This window comes from Symsagittifera roscoffensis, chromosome 10 (assembly GCF_963678635.1).
Source record: "Symsagittifera roscoffensis chromosome 10, txSymRosc1.1, whole genome shotgun sequence".
Lineage (NCBI taxonomy): Eukaryota > Metazoa > Xenacoelomorpha > Acoela > Convolutidae > Symsagittifera > Symsagittifera roscoffensis.
The window spans coordinates 40,836,931-40,856,229 of record NC_087071.1 but is presented as its reverse complement, the minus strand read 5'-3'; the positions used below and the strand labels follow the sequence as shown (position 1 = coordinate 40,856,229).

General features: G+C 36.5%; 1 protein-coding gene and 1 long non-coding RNA gene across 2 annotated transcripts in view; one reads left to right on the top strand and one right to left on the bottom strand.

The window, feature by feature from the left end:
* Positions 1–2,227: 2,227 nt before the first annotated feature.
* Positions 2,228–17,022, top strand: LOC134855540 (coiled-coil domain-containing protein 42 homolog). The gene is made up of 5 exons (XM_063872082.1): positions 2,228–2,545; positions 2,946–3,030; positions 15,599–15,796; positions 16,024–16,204; positions 16,606–17,022. Exons 1-5 carry the CDS (start codon positions 2,430–2,432, stop codon positions 16,980–16,982), a joined length of 957 nt encoding a protein of 318 aa, XP_063728152.1. The 5' UTR covers positions 2,228–2,429; the 3' UTR covers positions 16,983–17,022.
* Positions 17,023–17,119: 97 nt separating this feature from the next.
* Positions 17,120–19,299, bottom strand: part of LOC134855541 (uncharacterized) — a 37,670-nt gene continuing 35,490 nt past the window's right edge. Inside the window, exons 2-3 of the long non-coding RNA XR_010164503.1 lie at positions 18,629–18,849; positions 17,120–18,028 (exon numbers count right to left, since the gene is read on the bottom strand). This is a non-coding gene — a long non-coding RNA (uncharacterized LOC134855541). The remainder of the gene's footprint in view (positions 18,029–18,628; positions 18,850–19,299) is intronic.

Genomic DNA, 19,299 nt, shown 5'->3' with positions numbered 1-19,299 from the left:
TTGTGTTTTTAGCTACAAATTGTGGTTTTTATAACCAATTAAAAATCCAAATTTAAAGATTGTCGGAGTTACATACCGAGAATCTCCTACTGTTAATTCAACTGTTCGCATTGGATCATTTTAAGGTTACTTTAGTTCAGAGTTTGTGATTGGAGCAAGCATACTAGCAACTGGTTTTTTTGGTATCCAGTTTTTTTGGTTGGATCAAACGAATTCAAAATACTTACAACCGGTAGAAAGACACCCTACAAGACATTTTGCTCAATATCAAAATTTTACGCAAAAGTAGCCGAATAAACAATTTTTTGATCTAAACCTAAAAACGACTTTTAGATAAGCTTTTTGAATCGGTTGATGAATCGAAACCATTGACCGAAACAAATTCAGAAAAAAAATCAGAAAAAAACTTACTTCAAATTTTTGCAGCGTGCAAATTTACCGTTTGCAGTTTGGAGTCAACTTTATGCTGAGTAGTCTATTAGTAAGAATCTAGGCTTAAAGTTTGCCGTCCCGATGTAAAGGATCTTAGCCTTTTTCACTTGTTTGCTGATAAGTATTGGATGTTTGACCAGTAATGAAAAAATGGTTTGAAGACAAAGCGAATGGTCACTTTATACTAAAGTCAATTTATTCTAAATGAACAACCTAGTCAAGACGCGAGGACTAATCATGTTACTTGCATTTTGCTGTTTGCATTCGTTCAGTAACTCTTGCTTTCAGATTTGAGTAACAGAACTGAACTATCTTGTCTGGGACACGAAGTGACTCCTCTGTTGTATTCCCTCGGATTGAGTTTAAATCCTAATCACTCATTTGTAGGGTGGGCGACGGGTACACTGAACCAACTACCTTTGTGAGCAGAGGAAAAAAAACAATTTTGAAATGTTTCCTTGTTATAAAATAAGCGAGCTGAGCAAACTGAAAATCTGAAAAAAAAAATTTTGTTTTCAATCGGGATTCGAACTTGGTCATCCGGCTTGTGGGACCAAAAAATATACGGTACGGTTTGAAGGTGCTTGAAAACATTGTAAATTTTTTTAATTTTGTTCTGTTTTCCTTTGAATTCCCCGACTTTTTCCGGAAAGAAATGGGATTTCTCCCAATAAGAAATGAATAGAAATTGCGCTTCTATTTTTCTTAATTTAGAAAGCCAGTCACAATGGAAAATACCCAAGGAAAAATAGCGATTGCTCTCCGAGATCGTCATTTTGAAACTTATTGTGCATTTGAAAGTTATGTGCATAACTTTAAAAACTCGCGGTAGCTCGTTAAAAGTAAACTGTACTCGTGCGCTGCGCGCTCTCGTACCTAAGGTTGGCGGAAATACGCCGGCCACCAAGGAGTCAGTCAAGTCGAACTCGCCACGCGTACCCCTATTTTGACTTTTAGCATTAACGAGATTTCAAGAGACTTTGATTTTCTGCTCACCTGTTTATACATTCTCGTGCTGCTGTACTTTTTTTGGACCATTTCAAGTTTATGTTATCTGCTATGAACTAAAAACAAGAAAATATCCAGCTAGTACTTTTTCTTTCCTCTTTTTGAAAAAAATGTGCGTGGATTTTTTTATTTGTAAATATCAGAATTTTTTCATGCAAAAATTGATATTTCATGATAATTGAAAAACCTGAACAAAAATTAGAAGAGAAAGTTGCAGGTAGATGAGCAACCGTTTTGTATATGGGGGAGCTTTTAATTGCTAGAGGGCCATAGTAAGAAAGCGATAAAGTAAAGACACGGTAATTGCAATCCGAGAAACACATTTCGCAGTTGCCAAGAAAGGGAAATCTGGAGAAAAAGCGCCCAATAGTTTTATTCATAGGTAATTATGTCGAATATGGGATCTTTCTAGTCTTTCTTATCACCAGATATAAGCGTCAGCTATTCAGTAACAATAGGTGGGGGTTACAAGAGTGTGCTTCACAACCTGCTTTTTTCACACTTCAATCACGCGATACAGGTACGCTAATTGACATATGACATGATATCAGTTAAACTGCGCTTCATTTTCTAGTTCTGATACTTTTTCAGTTTCAGTCATTTTTAATCAGATATATATTTTTTTCACTCCGGCCTATAGGTTTAATTTGAAGCCGTGTGCTTGTTGTTTTTTTCGAAACGTATAGTCAGTGCATAAAAACGCACGCACGTTTGAATAACAGAAAACACATCAGAAACAGCACCATCATTATCGTTAAAACATATAAATCATTTACCAGTACGTACACTACCAAAAGGTGCATTTGTGTCAGTTCAATTAAATTGTTTTTTTTTTAAAATCGTATGCTATGTGTTTTGATTTTCTACTGCAGACCTGTTTATAAATCTGAAAAAGAAACCTTGTTAAGCTACAATTCGTTGAAATAGCCACTTTAAAAGACAATTGCAGTTTTAATTTTTATTTTTTGTAATTACTGTTCTTTGTGAAGATGCCGTTCAGTTTGGAAGAGTACTTCAGAACCACTTACGAGGAGAGGTTACTGGTTAAGATCCCTGAGAGGGAAGATGACCATCTTACTCCAGCCACAAAACTACTTGAGAAGAGGTACCTAGTTTAATGTGGGAGTCGAATTTTCCCGCGTTGACTATTCACTAAAAAGTTCACTTCTTATAATGTTTGTAGAAAAATTCCTCTGCCTTAACCTTTTTTTAAAGAAAATGAAGGTAGTTTTTTCATAGTTAATTAATGGTTTATGAACAGGGGCTGATCTACGATTTTCTCGAGGGGGTGGGGGTTTTAAAAAAATCAATATGAAGACACTATTTCGACCAAATTTTCTGCGCTAAATTTTCCGACCAAAATTTTTGAAGTTTTTGACCAAAAAATTGTTTTTTTTTGGCGTGCGTTCTTCCCTCAAAATTAGTATATACTCACGCCAAAGGCGCCTTCAGAAAATTTTTATTATTGACACGTAAAACAGAAAAACATTCGTTTATATTTGAAGGCGTGAAATGAAAGAGGTTGAGCAGGCACTGAGTGCCCAGAAGGAAGAATTTCAGATGAAGATGGAGTCCCTACAACAAAGACAGGTAAGCTGCTGTACAACACAACATTATCGTACCGGCTTTCTTTTTTCATCATTAAGTATCACCATTAATGTTCCCGTCCCCTCTGCTTGTTCAAACATTTATTTCAAAAAATGAAAAAAGCAACTTTTTAGTTGTTCAACCTGGAATTGACTTTTTTAAAATCTCTGATAAAGCAGTAATGCTTTGATCCAATTTACTCCAACTGAATCAATTTATCTCAAAAAATAAAAACTGTACATCATAAAAGATTGTTGATTTTAAAATAAATTACAGTGGTCTAGTTTGTTCTTGTGATAACTAACAGAACATCTGAGGTTTTTAATGAAAACGGATTTGGTTTCACAGAATTAATTTAATAGTTGAAACCGTATTGTTTTATTTTGGATTTCTTTATCCGAGATCGACTGTGTACGGAGTCACAGATCTGAGAGAAAGCTCTCTATTTTTTGCAATAAAGGTCACGTAGTAATTGACCTTGGTTTACATAATAGGATAATATAATTTACAGATAACAATATGAACAGCATGTCCAAGGCCACTATATGGTTACTTCAAATGCAGTAGCAGTTGCGGTACCACATACCCCGCTCGGCCAAGAAAATTTTATAATACTTTATTAAAATTTTTAATAATAATGAATAAGAGTTTTAATACTCAATTTAAAGAGTTTTTTTCTCTGTTGGTTTTGGTTTGGAATCATTTTCCATCTTTTTCTTCATGCTCTTCCTCAAAGTGTAATGGGATTCGCCACTCGGCATTCCAGGAACGATTGATGTCGAGAGCCTCGCTGCCGAACTTTCTCCTGAAAAGGTGTTTTTCTAGCAGACCAAATTTTGTTTCCACCGAATTCGACGCATCGGGTTTGAAGTTCGCTAACTTAATTCGGTATGCTTCAAGTGCGGCCTGATTTAGGTCTAAGAGATCATTATGGTAAGAAATCGACTTCACCGAATGTTTAATCGGATTCCCGTATCTAGTCGGTCCCTTTTTGGACCTTCCGCTTTTACGAACCGATGTTTCTTCGACTTCTGATTCGTCCGAAAACCCCGGAGGGTTATTGGATTCTTCCTCATCTTCCCCATCTTCTTTAGATTGCAATATATCTGCCGCCGTACGTTGTACTCCTCTTTCGAACACTTGGTCAGCTAAACGATTCCAATCAGCTGCCGATAGATCTTTACTGTTGAATGTGTCTAAAATTGTTTCTGGAGATGTATTGCGTGATATTTTTTTCTTATTTCTCGTACTGCTATGCGGAGTAGAAGTCGATTTTTGTACGCCTCCTGGGCTTGACGAACCCGCTTGAATTTCCGCTTGAGATTCATGAGCTTCTGCTGCCGTGGCAGCACTTTTATTTGGTGAAATGATTGGTTGGGGATCTTTTGAGCTTGTGCCCCCTTTCGTCTTGGGTGTTCTAGAGAATGGACCGGCCAAATTTGGCTTGGCTCTTCGAACCGCTAAGTTTAGGCCACCGCCCTGTATAGTATCCTTTGACGTGACCACTGTAGGGCTGCCTTGAAATTTTCGTTTTGCCTCCGATGGATCTATGATTCGCTGCTCTAGCAGTAATTCCTCGTCAGATCCACTATTCTCCGCCTCGTCCTGTTCATCAGACTGCCGCTTTGACTGTTTTTGCAGCTTTTTCTTGGGTTCTTCTCCTGTTGGAGAACGTCTGTTATTGTTGTTATCCTTGTCTTGAACAGCAACCTTGACTTTGGCAATGTCACTCTTTCGGTATATGGACCCTGCTGCTGTCTTGACAGTGGAGGGCGTTTCTGCCACGACTCTTCCTTTCAATGGCTTCGTAAGCGCCTTACCGCTTTTCCTGCCCTCATCTTTTCTGATCAAGATTGGTGACGAATGGCATTGGTTAGTGGACAAATCTGGTTTATCCTCAATAAAACCACGTTCCCACGAGTACAGCATTTCTTTGCGTAACTCGGGGTTGATAGTACTCGTCTCGTCTACCGTGCGTCTTAAATCATTTGCAGATGTATCGCGTCGTGTTTGGTTCCATCTGGCATTGGCTTCTAGGAGTTCTTTTAGTGCCCGCGCTCTTGCCCGATCCTGAGCCGAGTCGACTTGTTGTTTAAATAGTGGACTCACGTCTCTGCTGTTTTGTCCTTTTCGGACAATCTTCAGACTTTCCCGAGACTGGTCAATGCGCTTTTTGAGTTGGGAGGCAGTCAGCGCCGAACGTTCCAGGTGTTCCTTATCTAAACGATCAGAATTTCGTAAAAACCTATCACTGAGAATTTTAAATTCTGTTTTAGGCAATCTCCCAAAATGAGCCTCAAATGGCAACATTTTATTGTCTTCTGTTTACTCCAACGAAGATCACGAAGTATTGTACTAAGACATAATTTTATTGATGTTACGTTTTCATCGAGTAGCATTACACCCAGTCTTCTTTTGATGGTTTGTATAGTGCGTTCCACTAATCCGCATCCGCGATGATCTCCAACTGGACAAAATTTTTGTTCAATGTTATTGTCAGAACAATATTTTTTCATCGTTTTACCTTTGAAACCGAAAAATTGATCAGTTCGAATTGATTCTGGTATCCCATGGATATCAATGTATGAGCGAAGAAATTTTTTCGACGATTTTCCCCCTGTTGATTTAGTGATTTTTACCGATGGAAATTTAGAATACCTATCTATTGCTAACAGCAATTATATATTTTTTCCTTTGTAGTCTTCGAGTGGACCGGCGTAGTCTAACTGAACTTCTTGACCCGACTGCGTTAGCAGTGGAAGAGGCTTAGTAGCATTTTTGGGATGATGTATTTTGCATTCTTACCATAGCGAGTGCAGCTTCTGCATTCTTCCGCCAGATTGACAATATCCTTGTGCATGTGCGGCCACCACAGGTATTTCGAAACATCGAGCATCGCTTCCTGACCTGGGTGACCGCCATGAATCCTCTTCAGCACTGCTAAGCGCAATTGTTCGGGGACAGCTAGCCTGTTGTCCACCAGTATACAATCGTCCACTACAGAGAGTTGATGCCAGAGGGGATTGGTATACGGGCCCATCAACTCGAAACTATGACGATCATTCCTCTCAATCACCCGCCGAAGTCTGTCCATCCAAGCGTCCTCTGATATCAATTCTGCTAATAAACTTCTATCGAACAACTTGATGAGATTGTCAAGGCTGATTTCTGTACTCGTTTCTTTTTGATGCGAGCTGATTCTTCTGGAGTTGTGACCTGTCTTCTCTTTTTTGATTATGCTGACTTCTGGACTTTCTGAGGGGCTTTCAGCTGTGAGGTCTACTTCTATGATTGGGGGATTCTCTCTTTGAGTATTTTTTTCCAATGTCTGATCACATTTGTTTCTGTCATCAAGAACTGTCCGTGCTTCTAGTTCCAGTAAGCTTTTCGGGTTATCTGATTTTTCTGCCCCATGAGGTCCCAAAATGACATTAGAGTTGTCTCGACATTTCCTGCTGCATTTCCAGATGTTATTTCTTTCTATCCTTTAGGCCTGAATGATTTCTTTACTGTCCTCCACTCAACCTGGGGCACATCTGAATCGGAGTTGTCTGAGTCGTCTTGTCTACTGCACGCAGTTCCTCTCTTCACCATACGTGTTCGGCAAAAGGTGGTTTCCGTCACTTGTTCTGTCAGTTCGTCCTCTCTCCGATCTCCATTCTGTCTGATTATCATTTTCCTTGACTTTCCTGGTTTGTTTTGCTCCATCTCCGCTGATCGTTGTGAAATTTTAGTATTGTTTTTTTCTGACTGAATTTTTGTTAAATTGTGAGATATTGACCGACTGTTTCTCGCGAGCTATTTTGTCCAAAGTGTTTTTCTGTTTCTGATCTTTTTGAAAACGTAAACTTTGACCGTTTTCGTTCCGGTCGAGCTTTGTCCAGTTTTGAACAAATTGTTTGTCATAGCAACCGCGTGATGAGCTGTCTTTACAGTAGCTAGTTTCTCTTTGTGTTCTAGAATGTTCTAGAATGTTAATAGCACTATTTGGATTTGTTTCACTAAACCGACTGTTCAAACAGTCGAGTGCTTTATGGAAACTTTCAATAGACGTCACTACAAATCTCTCGTCAAGTTCTGTTTCCGGCCATGGTTCCCCATTGGGCTCTCTTGACAGATAATCAACGATACCCATATCCGTTCCCGGAATATGAGTAATTTTAAATTGATACGGTAATAATCGATCAACCCACCTGGTTAGTCGAGATTGATACGTTTTATTCGATCTATGTTCCGCCAAAGCAGACGTTAACGACTTGTGGTCAGTTGCTATGACAAATTCTTTCCCCAGTAAATAATGTTTGAAGCGATCTACCGCCCAAACTACTGCTAGCAGTTCGAGTTCATTGTGAATTTTTTTTTCTTGGGAATTCAAGTACCGGGATGCAAATGCTATCGGTACCCATTCGTTTTGGTTAGAGCATTGGTCAAGAGTAGCCCCGAGGCCGCTGTGACTTGCATCGCACTTAACTCTGGTTTGTTTTGACGGATCGTAATTATTTAATAAAGCGATGTTAGCTACTGCTTTTTTGATATCCTCAAAAGTTACTGAGTTTTGATCGTCCCGCTCCAATTTTTTCACTGGTAAACGAACATTTTTCATTTTCTTCTTTTCATTTTCTTCTTTCAGTAGTGGTCGAAGTTTTTCAGTTAAACTAGCCGCATTTGGGATGAATTTAGATTAGTGATTGATGCTACCCATGAACGATCTGAGTTGTTTCAGTGACTTGGGGGGTTGGAGATTTGCAATAGCCTCAGTTTTTGTAATTTTTGGTATTATACCGTGTACCGATAAATTATGGCCTAACCAGTTCACTGAGGACTGAAAAAAAATTCACATTTCGTAATTTTTAATGCGAAATTTTCGTTGTCCAACTTTTGCGACACATTGCGAACCAATTTCTCATGATCCTTAGCTTCCCCCTTTGAAACAATTAGAATATCATCCAGAAAACAAAAGGTATTTTTTGAGTGGTTCAGTGTTCTATCCATTGCTTTCTGGAATTCGGCAGGCATGTCTGCCAGCCCGTAAAACCCTGTCAGAAATCTATATGTTCCCGTTGCTTGGCCTCCTACAATATTGAAGTTGCATTGCTTTGCTGTTTCCGCAGTTAGCCTTATTTTACTGTAGGCATATTTTAAGTCTAACACGGTGAAATACAGAGAACCTTCTGATGTTGCCGTGATAATCTGGCTAACACCATCGATCAGTTCGTCCACATTGGGCATCTGATATTTATTTTTATACAATTGTCCATTAATAGGTTTCGCATCCAAAGCTAATTTGATAGAGTTGTCTTTTTGACTGTTATGACAATTGGAGCGATAAAGCAATCGCTTGTACATTTATCTAGTTTTTCGATGTGTCCCTCTGCAAGTAATTTGTCCAGCTCTGCTTGAACTTTATCCTGAATGTGTATAGGAATTCTCCTACCTTTTTCTTGAATCGGACATAAAGGATATTTAAATTTTGTATTCCCGTATGGTTTTTTGATTCCCCTTGTCTATCAAATAGGTCTTTGAATTTCATATAAAAAAAGTTTTTCCAACCTTCTGACTGCTCGCACAGTAGCACCTCAAACCTGGATCTTCGTGTTGGAGCTGATTTTTGAGTGGTCTGAATTCCCAGTTTACTTTGAAGATCTAGACCTAGTATACATCGCATACGTCTTTCTGCGACTAGTAGCATCGCTCCCGACACTTCCCAACCCGCCGAACGGAGATTGGCTTTCAACGCTCCTAATATCAGTATAGGTCGTTTATTATAATCCACAAACTGCGCGAGCAGGTTTAACTTTTCTGCTGGAATAAATTTTGAATATGAGGGTCCTTCCAAAATTTGTTTTGTTGTCGTCCAATTCAGAAGCGATACTGGGCTACCCGTGTCTATAGTCATATTCAAAATATGACTATCAATTTTAACCAGAGCCTTCAATGCTTTAATTTGATGAGATTTTGGATTCCTCCGAATTTCGATTTTTTCGATATTGTCATATTTTTTTGTCAACGATTCCCTCTGAAAATTTTTATCCTCGAAAATATTCGCTAATACTCGTCTGTTGATGTATTTTTCAATGTTTTCGACGGAAGTGAGATCTTCCTCTACGGCCATTATCTCAAAATTGTCGCATGAATCAAAAGTTTGTATTAAATTGCATTCTTCTTCTGAACTAGAACCTTCATTTGTGATTTCGTTAACTTGCTGGGATCTACACATTTTGGCGAAATGATTGGGTTTATTACAGTTCTTACACGTTTTACCCATTGCAGGACAATTTTTTAAATGACCTTCTCCAAACGCTCTGCCGCATCTCGTGCATTGTTTTTGATCTCCTTTAGCTTTTTTGTTCTCATAGTATTTTTGTTCTCATACTCTTCTCCTATTTTGGTTTTGACCTTGTCGTTTGGAGTTATAGCCCTTGTTCCCAATTGCCATAATCGGTTCTTGTTTGATTTTCAATTGTGAATTTGAGAACAATCCTGACGTTTGTACTTGATGAAGATTTTTGGAATGCTTGAGTAGTTTGTTTACTGTGTTCGAATTTTATCGCATGCTTTAAGACTTCTTCGGGAGAAAATGCTTCAAAAGTTAATGTGTCTTGAAGGACAACATTTTTCATCCGGGAAAAAAATAGATCTCTTACCAGTTCTTCTTCCAGTGCTCCCAACTCCGCCTTTGCTGCTTGTGCAGTCAACGCCGCATGAAAAGATTCTAGCGTTTCATTTGGTTCATGGGATCGTGTGAACAGTTTGTATCTCTCGTAAGTAATACATTTCGTCTTCTCAAATGAGACTTTGGCTAAATGAACTATATCCCGAAACCCCAGTTTAGATATCTCTGTGTGAGGATTCTTTTGAATAAATTTTTTCTTCCCTTCAGCGCCCAAAGCAAGAAATAATCTCGATGCCAACCGTTTTCCAACTTCATGATAAAATACATTGTGTCCCACTCTGGGTCCTCTCAATACCCGTTCTTCATTTTCTTGAACCACTCTATCCCGAGCCAATCTGTTCCGGGCTTCTCTCTCTGCTATTGCAGGGGCATCCTCGTTCTGCGCTGGTGGTTCTGGAGTTGGTAGAGGTTCTTCTAGTACAGTTTTGGGTTCTTCTAACATTACTTCTGGATCCACATTTTCTTTAACCGTAACAGCTAATAGGAACTGATCAAGCCAGGTTTCAAAATTCCAAGGTGGATCTGAGTTTGCGGATGCCCAGAATACTGGGATTTCCAGATCGGTCCTATTGTCTTGAGCTGTAAAACCGGATCCTGCTGGCTGCGCCATGTGATAACTAACAGAACCTCTGAGGTTTATAATGAAAACGGATTTGGTTTCACAGAATTAATTTAATAGTTGAAACCGTTTTGTTTTATTTTGGATTTCTTTATCCGAGATCGACTGTGTACGGAGTCACAGATCTGAGAGACAAGCTCTCTATTTTTTGCAATAAAGGTCACGTAGTAATTGACCTTGGTTTACATAATAGGACAATATAATTTAGAGATAACAATATGAACAGCATGTCCAAGGCCACTATATGGTTACTGCAAATGCAGTACCAGTTGCGGTACCACAGTTCTAATAAAATGACTACTTTAATTCAATTATTTTTCATCTCTTTAATTCAATTATTTTTCATCTCTTTTCGAGTTGATCCCTCCGTATTTTTTTTGATATTCAAAAGATAACAAGAACACTCGTATAAGGGTGAAGCCCTGATTGTTCCGATTTCCTTTTATTATCTATGAAGGAAAAATTTAAATGTAAAAAAAATGAAAATTAAAAAAAAAATTGAGATTTTTTGTAAAAATCATCCCCCACACGCCATATAATTTCAAATGGTATTTTCGATCCTAGTAGCAAATTTTGTTCTGTAGATTGTTTAAATAGTAACTTCTGACCAAGTTGTTTTGACAATTCGATAGATATTGATACTCGGGTATAAAAATTGAAAAAAAAATAATTCACTTGTGGTCTTTTTTGCAAAGTTATAGGGTATTGAATTCGAGACTACTTTGACGTCTACCAATCAAACTGAGATAATTAACGCTCATTTTATTTTGTCCCGTTAAAGCGTACACAAAATATCAAAACGAACCAAACAGACCAAGAGCAAGCTATTTGAATTTTTTGGACAGTTTCGACCGAACATTTTTGGTAAAAATTGAACAAAAAGCGTTGAATCGAAAATACAGTGCAGTCGTAGTTTTCAAGTCTAAGCCTTGATACGAGCAGTAGTTTTTTTTTGTTTCCTTATAGAAATCTTTGTTCAATTTTCATTATAAACTATTATTCTAATGATGATCGTTCAAATTCATTGTATCGGGTTGTGAGAGTTCTTTTTTGATTAATTTAAGATTTTTCACTCTACTAACACCCTGATGAGCTCAACTCTTTAACGATAGTTTGCTTGTTAAATTTTGTTAAATGGTTTGTTTGCGAATCGAGGTCTTTCACATTTTTCAATCTAAGCTTTAAACAAGACTGCTCGTATCAGAATTAAATCGTGAATGTTCCGATCGCCTTTTAAAGTCTAAGAAGCAAAAAAACGTTAGAAAAATCAAAATAATTTAAAATAATTAAATTTCATTTTTCTTGTGAAAATGATTCTCCACATGCCATATAAAGTGCTAAGTGATAGATTTTGCTCCTATTAACAAATCAATTACGGCTAGTTTTTATGCAGCAAATTGCATGTTACAAAATTATTTGTTGTTTGCATGCTCGGCTCTTTTCCAGTTTCCCACCCCTGGAAAAAATTACAAAAGAAACCTGTTCACTTTTTTAATGTAATAAATGTTGTAAAAACTGGTTCGCTTGTTCACGTTGACACGTTTTAATGCAGTTTTTAAATGCAAGGTACCACTTCAAAAGTTACGCTCAAAAACTACCTCTCCTAACTGACTGACCTTCATGATTACTTTCAAATCGTTTTGTGACTTTGAGTATTAGAAGGTATATAAACAAGACTGCTCGAATTTCAGGACACAGCACCGATTATTCAGGCTGCCTTTTGACTGGTTTTCATCAATTTTTAGAGAAAAAACAGTTGCCATAATCTAAGAAATTTGAACAGCCGAACTTAAATGAAAAAAGAACTGTTTGAACGTGACATGAATTAATGTGAGCGAACAGTTTGCACCAGTTCCATCTGAAAAGATTATGAGAGTTGATTATATTTTGATTGAAACGTTTATCGACGAGTTTGAAACATTCTAGTATTAATCGAGAAACTCAATCCAATTTTTGCTTGTGCAAGTTTGCTCATTTGGACAATATTCGGATTGATCCTCGCACGCTGTCAACTTTCCTCGTAAAAATTTTTGTCAGTAGCAAAAAAACACATATTGTTCAGACTTCGTCAATATCGATACTTCAAGCAGAGAAACGCCGGTTGACAATTTTTCTACTTTTTATCTAATTACGATCAAAAATTGGAGCGAGCAGGTTTATCATAAAAAGATAAGCCGAGAAAGTTTTAGTTGATCTATGAAAATTTAAATGCCCTCCAGTAAATTTCGTTTTTTAAATTTATTTCGCACTTTAAAAAGCTTTACGACTTGGGCAATTTAAAAATTTGGTTTATTATTGAATTTAAAAGCTTTTAGACATAGGCGTAATTTCTTATGATTCATGAGTAGGTTCTAGGCATTTGTTCACAACATCTCTCATCGCGATTTTCATTTGAACAAAAGGAAACAAAAAAACGTTTGAAATTTTTATATGCCAGGTACTACTTCAAAAATTACGCTCAAAAACTACCTCTCCTAACTGACTGACCTTCATGATTACTTTCAAATCATTTTGTGATTTTGAGTTTTAGAAGGTATTTAAACAAGACTGCTCGGATTTCAGGACACAGCTTCGATTATTTCGGCTGCCTTTTCGCTGGTTTTTATCAAAATTTAGAGAAACAAGTTGTGATAATCTATAAAATTTGGACAGCCGAATTTAAATGAAGAAAGAATTGTTAGAACTTGACATGAACTAATGTGACCAAACCGTTTGCACCATTTCCATTTGGAAAGATTATGAGAGTTGATTATATTTTGATTGAAACGTTTATCGACGAGTTTGAAACATTCTAGTAATACTCGAGAAACTCAATCCATTTTTTGCTTGTGATAGTTTACTCATTAGAAACTTGGACAATATTCAGATTGATCCTCGCTCGCTGTCAATTTTCCTCGTAAAAGTTTTTGTCAGTAGCAAAAAGACACATATTGTTCAGACTTCGTCAATATCGATACTTCAAGCAGAGAAACGCCGGTTGACAATTTTTCTACTTTTTATCTAATTACGATCAAAAATTGGAGCGAGCAGGTTTATCATGAAAAGATAAGCCGAGAAAATTTTAGTTGATTCCTGAAAATTCAAGTGCACTCCAGTAAATTTAGTTTTTTAAATTTATTTTGCATTTTAAAAAGCTTTACGACTTGGGCAATTTAAAAATCCCTTTTTATTATTGAATTTAAAAACTTTCAGACATAGGAGTAATTTTCTATGATTAATGAGTAGGTTCAATGCATTTGTTCACAACATCTCTCATCGCGATTTTCATTTGAACAAAAGGAAACAAAAAAACGTTTGAAGTTTTTATATGCAAGGTACTACTTCAAAAACTACCTCTCCTAACTGACTGACCTTTATGATTACTTTCAAATCGTTTTGTGACTTTGAGTATTAGAAGGTATTTAAACAAGACTGCTCGAATTTCAGGACACAGCTTCGATTATTCCGGCTGCCTTTTCACTGGTTTTTATCATATTTTAGAGAAAAAAAGTTGCGATAATCTATAAAATTTGCACAGCCGAATTTAAATGAAGAAGAATTGTTTGAATTTGACATGAACTAATGTGACCAAACAGTTTGCATCATTTCCATTTTGAAAGATTATGAGAGTTGATTATATTTTGATTGAAACGTTTATCGACGAATTTGAAACATTCTAGTAATATTCGAGAAACTCAATCCAATTTTTGCTTGTGCAAGTTTACTCATTAGAAACTTGGACAATATTCGGGTTGATCCTCGCACGCTGTCAACTTTCCTCATCAAAATTTTTGTCAATAGCCAAAAAACACATATTTTTCAGACTTCTTCAATATCGATACTACAATCAGAGAAACGCCGGTTGACAATTTTTCTCTTTTTTATCTAATTACGACCAAAAATTGGAGCGAGCAGGTTTATCATAAAAAGATAAGCCGAGAAAACTTTAGTTGACCACTGAAAATCTAAATGCACTCCTGTAAATTTAGTTTTTTAAATTTATTTTGCACTTTGAAAAACTTCACGACTTGGGCAATTTAAAAATTTGGTTTATTATTGAATTTGAAAGCTTTTAGTTATAGGCGTAATTTCCTATGATTAATCAGTAGGTTCTAGGCATTTGTTCACAACATTTCTCATCGCGATTCTCTTTTGGACAAATAGAAACAAAAAAAAATTTGAAGTTTTTATATGCAAGGTACCACTTCAAAAATTACGCTCAAAAACTACTTCTACTAACTGACTGACCTTCATGATTACTTTCAAACCGTTTTGTGACTTTGAGTATTAGACGTTATTTAAACAAGACTGCTCGAATTTCAGGCACAGCTTCGATTATTCCGGCTGCCTTTTGACTGGTTTTCATCAAATTTTAGAGAAAAAAAGTTGCGATAAACTATAAAATTTGGACAGCCGAATTTAAATGAAAAAAGAATCGTTTGAACTTGACATGAACTAATGTGACCAAACAGTTTGCACCATTTCCATATGGAAAGATTATGAGAGTTGATTATATTTTGATTGAAACGTTTATCGACGAGTTTGAAACATTCTAGTAATACTCGAGAAACTCAATCCAATTTTTTCTTGTGCAAGTTTACTCATTAGAAACTTGGACAATATTCGGATTGATCCTCGCACGCTGTCAACTTTCCTCGTCAAATTTTTTGTCAGTAGTCTTGGAGCGAGCAGGTTTACATGAAAAGATAAGCCGAGAAAAGTTTAGTTGATCCCTGAAAATTGAGGTGCACTCCAGTAAAATTAGTTTTTGAAATTTTTTTTTCACTATGAAAAGCTTTGAAATTTGGTTTATTATTGAATTTAAAAGCTTTTAGACATAGGGGAAATTTCTTATGATTAATGGGTAGGTTCTAGGCATTTGGTCACAACATCTCTCATCGCGATTTTCATTTGAACAAAAGGAAACAAAAAAACTTTTTCGAAGTTTTCAATGAAAATGCTGAGAAAGTTTTGAGCTACTTGCACAGCTATCTTCGTTATTCTTTTTACTATTTTTTCTTGTTCTCAATTTTAAAAGTGTTCAAAAAAGTTATAATATTTATAATAAATTCAATTACGAATCAGGCACATTACAGAAATTATTATAAATGCATTATTTTGGTAGCGCCGATTCGAATGGTCACCTTAAGGCTGCAAGCCTGTTTGAAGGTGCCGTTTGAGAGCAATTTGGAGAATCAGAGTCCATATTTTTTGTTTTTATCCAATTATTTCCTACATTCCTTTGCTACTTTATTTGAAACCTGAAAACTATTTGCTTCAATCGGTTTTTTTTCCCGCAGGAGGAACTGGAGAGAAAAGAATGCACACTAAAAGAAAGTCTTCTCAAGTTCGACAAATTCTTGAAAGAGAACGACTCAAAGAGACTGAGAGCACTGAAGAAAGCACAGGACGAGAAGACAGCGAAGCAGTCTAAGAACAAAGAGCATACTCAGCTAATGGATGAAATTGCAGTTTTAGAACAGGAAAGAACTATTTTGGTTATTCTAATCAAAAAATACCAAATGAAGAAACATCGAGCAATCAATTAACAAAAAAATACTCTCGAATCAGGGCTCAAGCTTAATCAAAATTTTCAAGAAACAACATTTTTTTATTGATAAACGCGGGAAAAACTATGTAAATTTAAAGATACTTGAGAAAAATTTCCAAAAAATTCAAAATTTTTCAAGAAATTTATGATTTTTTAATCTAATTTTTGATGCAGGAGCGGAACAAGATTCAAGACACACTTGACAAACACAAGAAGTTCCACAGCTACATGGACGCAGTTCTCGAAACCTCCGACGAGTTCTCGGAAGTGAGGGAGATTACGTCGCGGTACGAGACACTGAGCTCCACCTACCAGGACCTACTTGAGCGGGACCAGAACAACCAAGACCTAATAGGGAACCGGGCTCTTTTCCAGTTCATTCCTTAAAAATTATTGCTCAGATTCTTTTTTCTATTGTAAAAACTAACAAGTCGTTCATTTAGCTTTTCCTATAAAAGCTTCGAAAAAGACGTATGTAATCAAAACATGTGAACACCTGAAAGAATCAGGTCTGTTTTGATTAAAGGAGCAGTCATTAGAGACTTGTTTTGTTCATAAGATCTCTTTTCTTGATTCTAACTCCAAATTCACTATAAAATAAGATTGAAAAACTTAAAACTAGAAACCAAATGTCCAATTTGATTGATTTTTATGTTTCCAGTCGCTGTAAGATAAATTGCAAGTCGCCAAGTTTTGCATTTTCGAAACTGAACAACTGTAAAAAAAAATATCTGGAAAAGGTCTTTTTAATGACAGAGTCCAAACGTCAATATCTGGCAAAGTTCACCGAGGATAGACAAAACGAAATCATGAGCTACAACAACGATTTGTCATTCATGCAAGGAGATCTGGATAAAGCCAAGAGTAAAACAGTTCATCTGGAAGCAAACTGGAACCAAATCCAGACAACCGCGGCTTCGAAGACCCTGGAACTAGGAAGAATCCGGATGGCAACTCTGAACTTATTCAACTTGGTTAACACTCAGTTGAAGATGCCAGCGATTGACGAGACGGATTCGGATACGCAACTGGAAAAGATATCCCGGTTTATCCAGGATTTGAGCCAGATTACGACTGAAATTCGGAAGCAAGAGGGACAGTCGCAAACAGGACAGACGACCACGTCACATTAGTCGAACTCTTCTGAAGTTAAATCTAAACAATGGTCAATAATTCATTTTTATAATTCAAAAACAAGGTTGATTTCAAGAGAAATAAAAATAAAATAAAAATATAAATTTGAAAAACCACACCGATACATAACAAGGACACAAAATCGAATTTCGTAACTTTTAGTAATTGCGTCAAGTTTTAGTAATCGCATAATCTAATTTTTGGTTAAAAAATTGAAAAAGAATTATAAAAAAACTAGCTTTGAGTTAATCCTGATTGACTGCTGCCATTAGTTTCTACTTTTTCTGATTTTCTGATTTCATCTCTGATCAGATGTTAAGTGCTGCTGAAACGTTTATACCAAAAGGAGTTTATTGTGAAAATCTTTTTAAATTCATTTTTTGATGTTTTATAAGGAATGTTGTTCTTTTGTGTGTGTGTGTATGTGTGTGTATGTGTGTGTGTGTGTGTGTGTGTGTGTAAGTGTGTGTGGAAAAAACACTAGAGTTCAAACTTCCTTCTAATTTTTGTGATCAAAATTTCATTTGATTGCTTTAGTTGGTTGTGCGGTCGAGCCTAAGTAGTGGAGAAAAAAATTAATATAAATTTATTTGGATTAAGCTACGATTGTCACTGCAAATGATGGGTTTAACTGATTTTTTTTCCTGGTGCCAGTTTTTTTCCATGCTTAGCAATTTTTACATTGAAACAAAATCAACTCATATTTTGAAACTTAAAATTATCCCAAACCAAAATATTGAAGGTTTTTAAAATGTATTGGAGAAAATCGACCTTTTAGAAATTTCGAGTTTTTTTTTCAGTGTGTCGTTTTTTTCAAATATATTTTTTTCATCTCTCTCTCTCATCAGAATCGAATCAATAGTCAGTAGTTTATCTCTTTAACATAAAAGAGACTGATAGTTGAATTTGCAATTTGAAGCACAGAGAGAATTGAAGCAATCCAGAGTAGAACTAGATCTACTCCCATTGATCTGTCATGAGCTTCGCTTGTTGAGCCAGTGAACTCGGATGTGCCGAGCGAAGAGCAGATAACACAGAATAAGAACTAAAACAGAAAAAATTAGATGGTGAAGTCGTTGTCTTAGAGTCAGGGGTTCGAATCCCCACCATCATCTGTTTTTTTTTGTCCCAAAGAGAACAAGTGATGAATATATCAGTTTATAGTCGTTGAGTGTAGAAAGATGGTAAATTAAAAATGCGAAACTATTGGAAAATAGAGCAAAAAGCTTTGTTGATGATGTCTCCAGAAAACTGAGCAGTCGTAGCAACAAATCAAAGGAAGGGCGACTAAACTGAGAGAAGAGGAAAAGAACAAAAACAAATTTAGTGGGCGAAGAAGAAAGGGCAATGAGTTTGGCGCCGCCTTTTGTCTACCACCCTCAATCCCCCCCCCCACCCCCCTCCTCCGCCCCAACATCCACTCACACCATTAACATTGTCATTATTTTGTCAGAATGTAATCAAACTTGGCATAGCGAACAAATCAAGAAACCAATCATTGTGAACAGTATTAGTTTTCATATTTTACATCGTAACATCACGCTTTAAACCATAATAACACGTGAATCAACTATAAAACTAAAAAGTGTGAAATGTGGGGAGGGGAATGGAAAAGAACCAGTTTGATCGTGCTTTCTTGACTTACCTGGGCGATAGCGAGCCCGACCAGAACACTTCTCGATATGATTCCCTGCCATTTTCCGAGAACAATGAACAAATTAACAGTCACGATACAACACCCAATGGCGTTAGATAAGAGTAGGAGACACACTATGATGACAATTATAGGCTGGTCGAAGTTGTCGGAGTGGTTACATTGTTGGCCTACTCCGTGCCAGTAAGTGCTGTTGAATAAACGTCCATAATCTAAAGAAAAGAGATGAAATTGCTAGCGTTTTGACAGCAGTAAGTCTTGAATAAAAACAAAACCAAGTAGAATTCTTCTTTATCCGAGCGTTCCGACTGCACTTGAGAGGGCCATTTGGATAGCTTGGAAAATTGATGGATTTCTCTAAAAAACTTGAAAAAAAAAGTTTTTTTTTCTTTCTTGACCGCCCACACGCCCTGTAACATGCAAAGAGAATTTAACTGTCTTCCATTCTAAAAAAAAGTTACGATTAGTTTCAATTCAAGATGGAACGAGTTAATTTGCCGCAGTTGCTGGTTAAAAAAGCGCGAAATATCACGCGTTATTTATCCTAAATCGGCCAACTTAGAAACTTTCAAACCCCGCAAATGTTCACAAAAAAATCACAAGTAAAATATCCTTTGCTCTCTCAATTGCTATAGAAAACCGTCGAAAAACCAAAGTTAAAA

Excerpts from the sequence above, each read along its gene's own strand:
- LOC134855540 (XM_063872082.1), top strand. The coding sequence starts at position 2,430 with ATGCCGTTCAGTTTGGAAGAGTACTTCAGAACCACTTACGAGGAGAGG. Across the intron at positions 2,546-2,945 it reads ACAAAACTACTTGAGAAGAG|GCGTGAAATGAAAGAGGTTG; the intron begins GTACCTAGTTTA and ends TTATATTTGAAG. Across the intron at positions 15,797-16,023 it reads AACAGGAAAGAACTATTTTG|GAGCGGAACAAGATTCAAGA; the intron begins GTTATTCTAATC and ends TTTTTGATGCAG.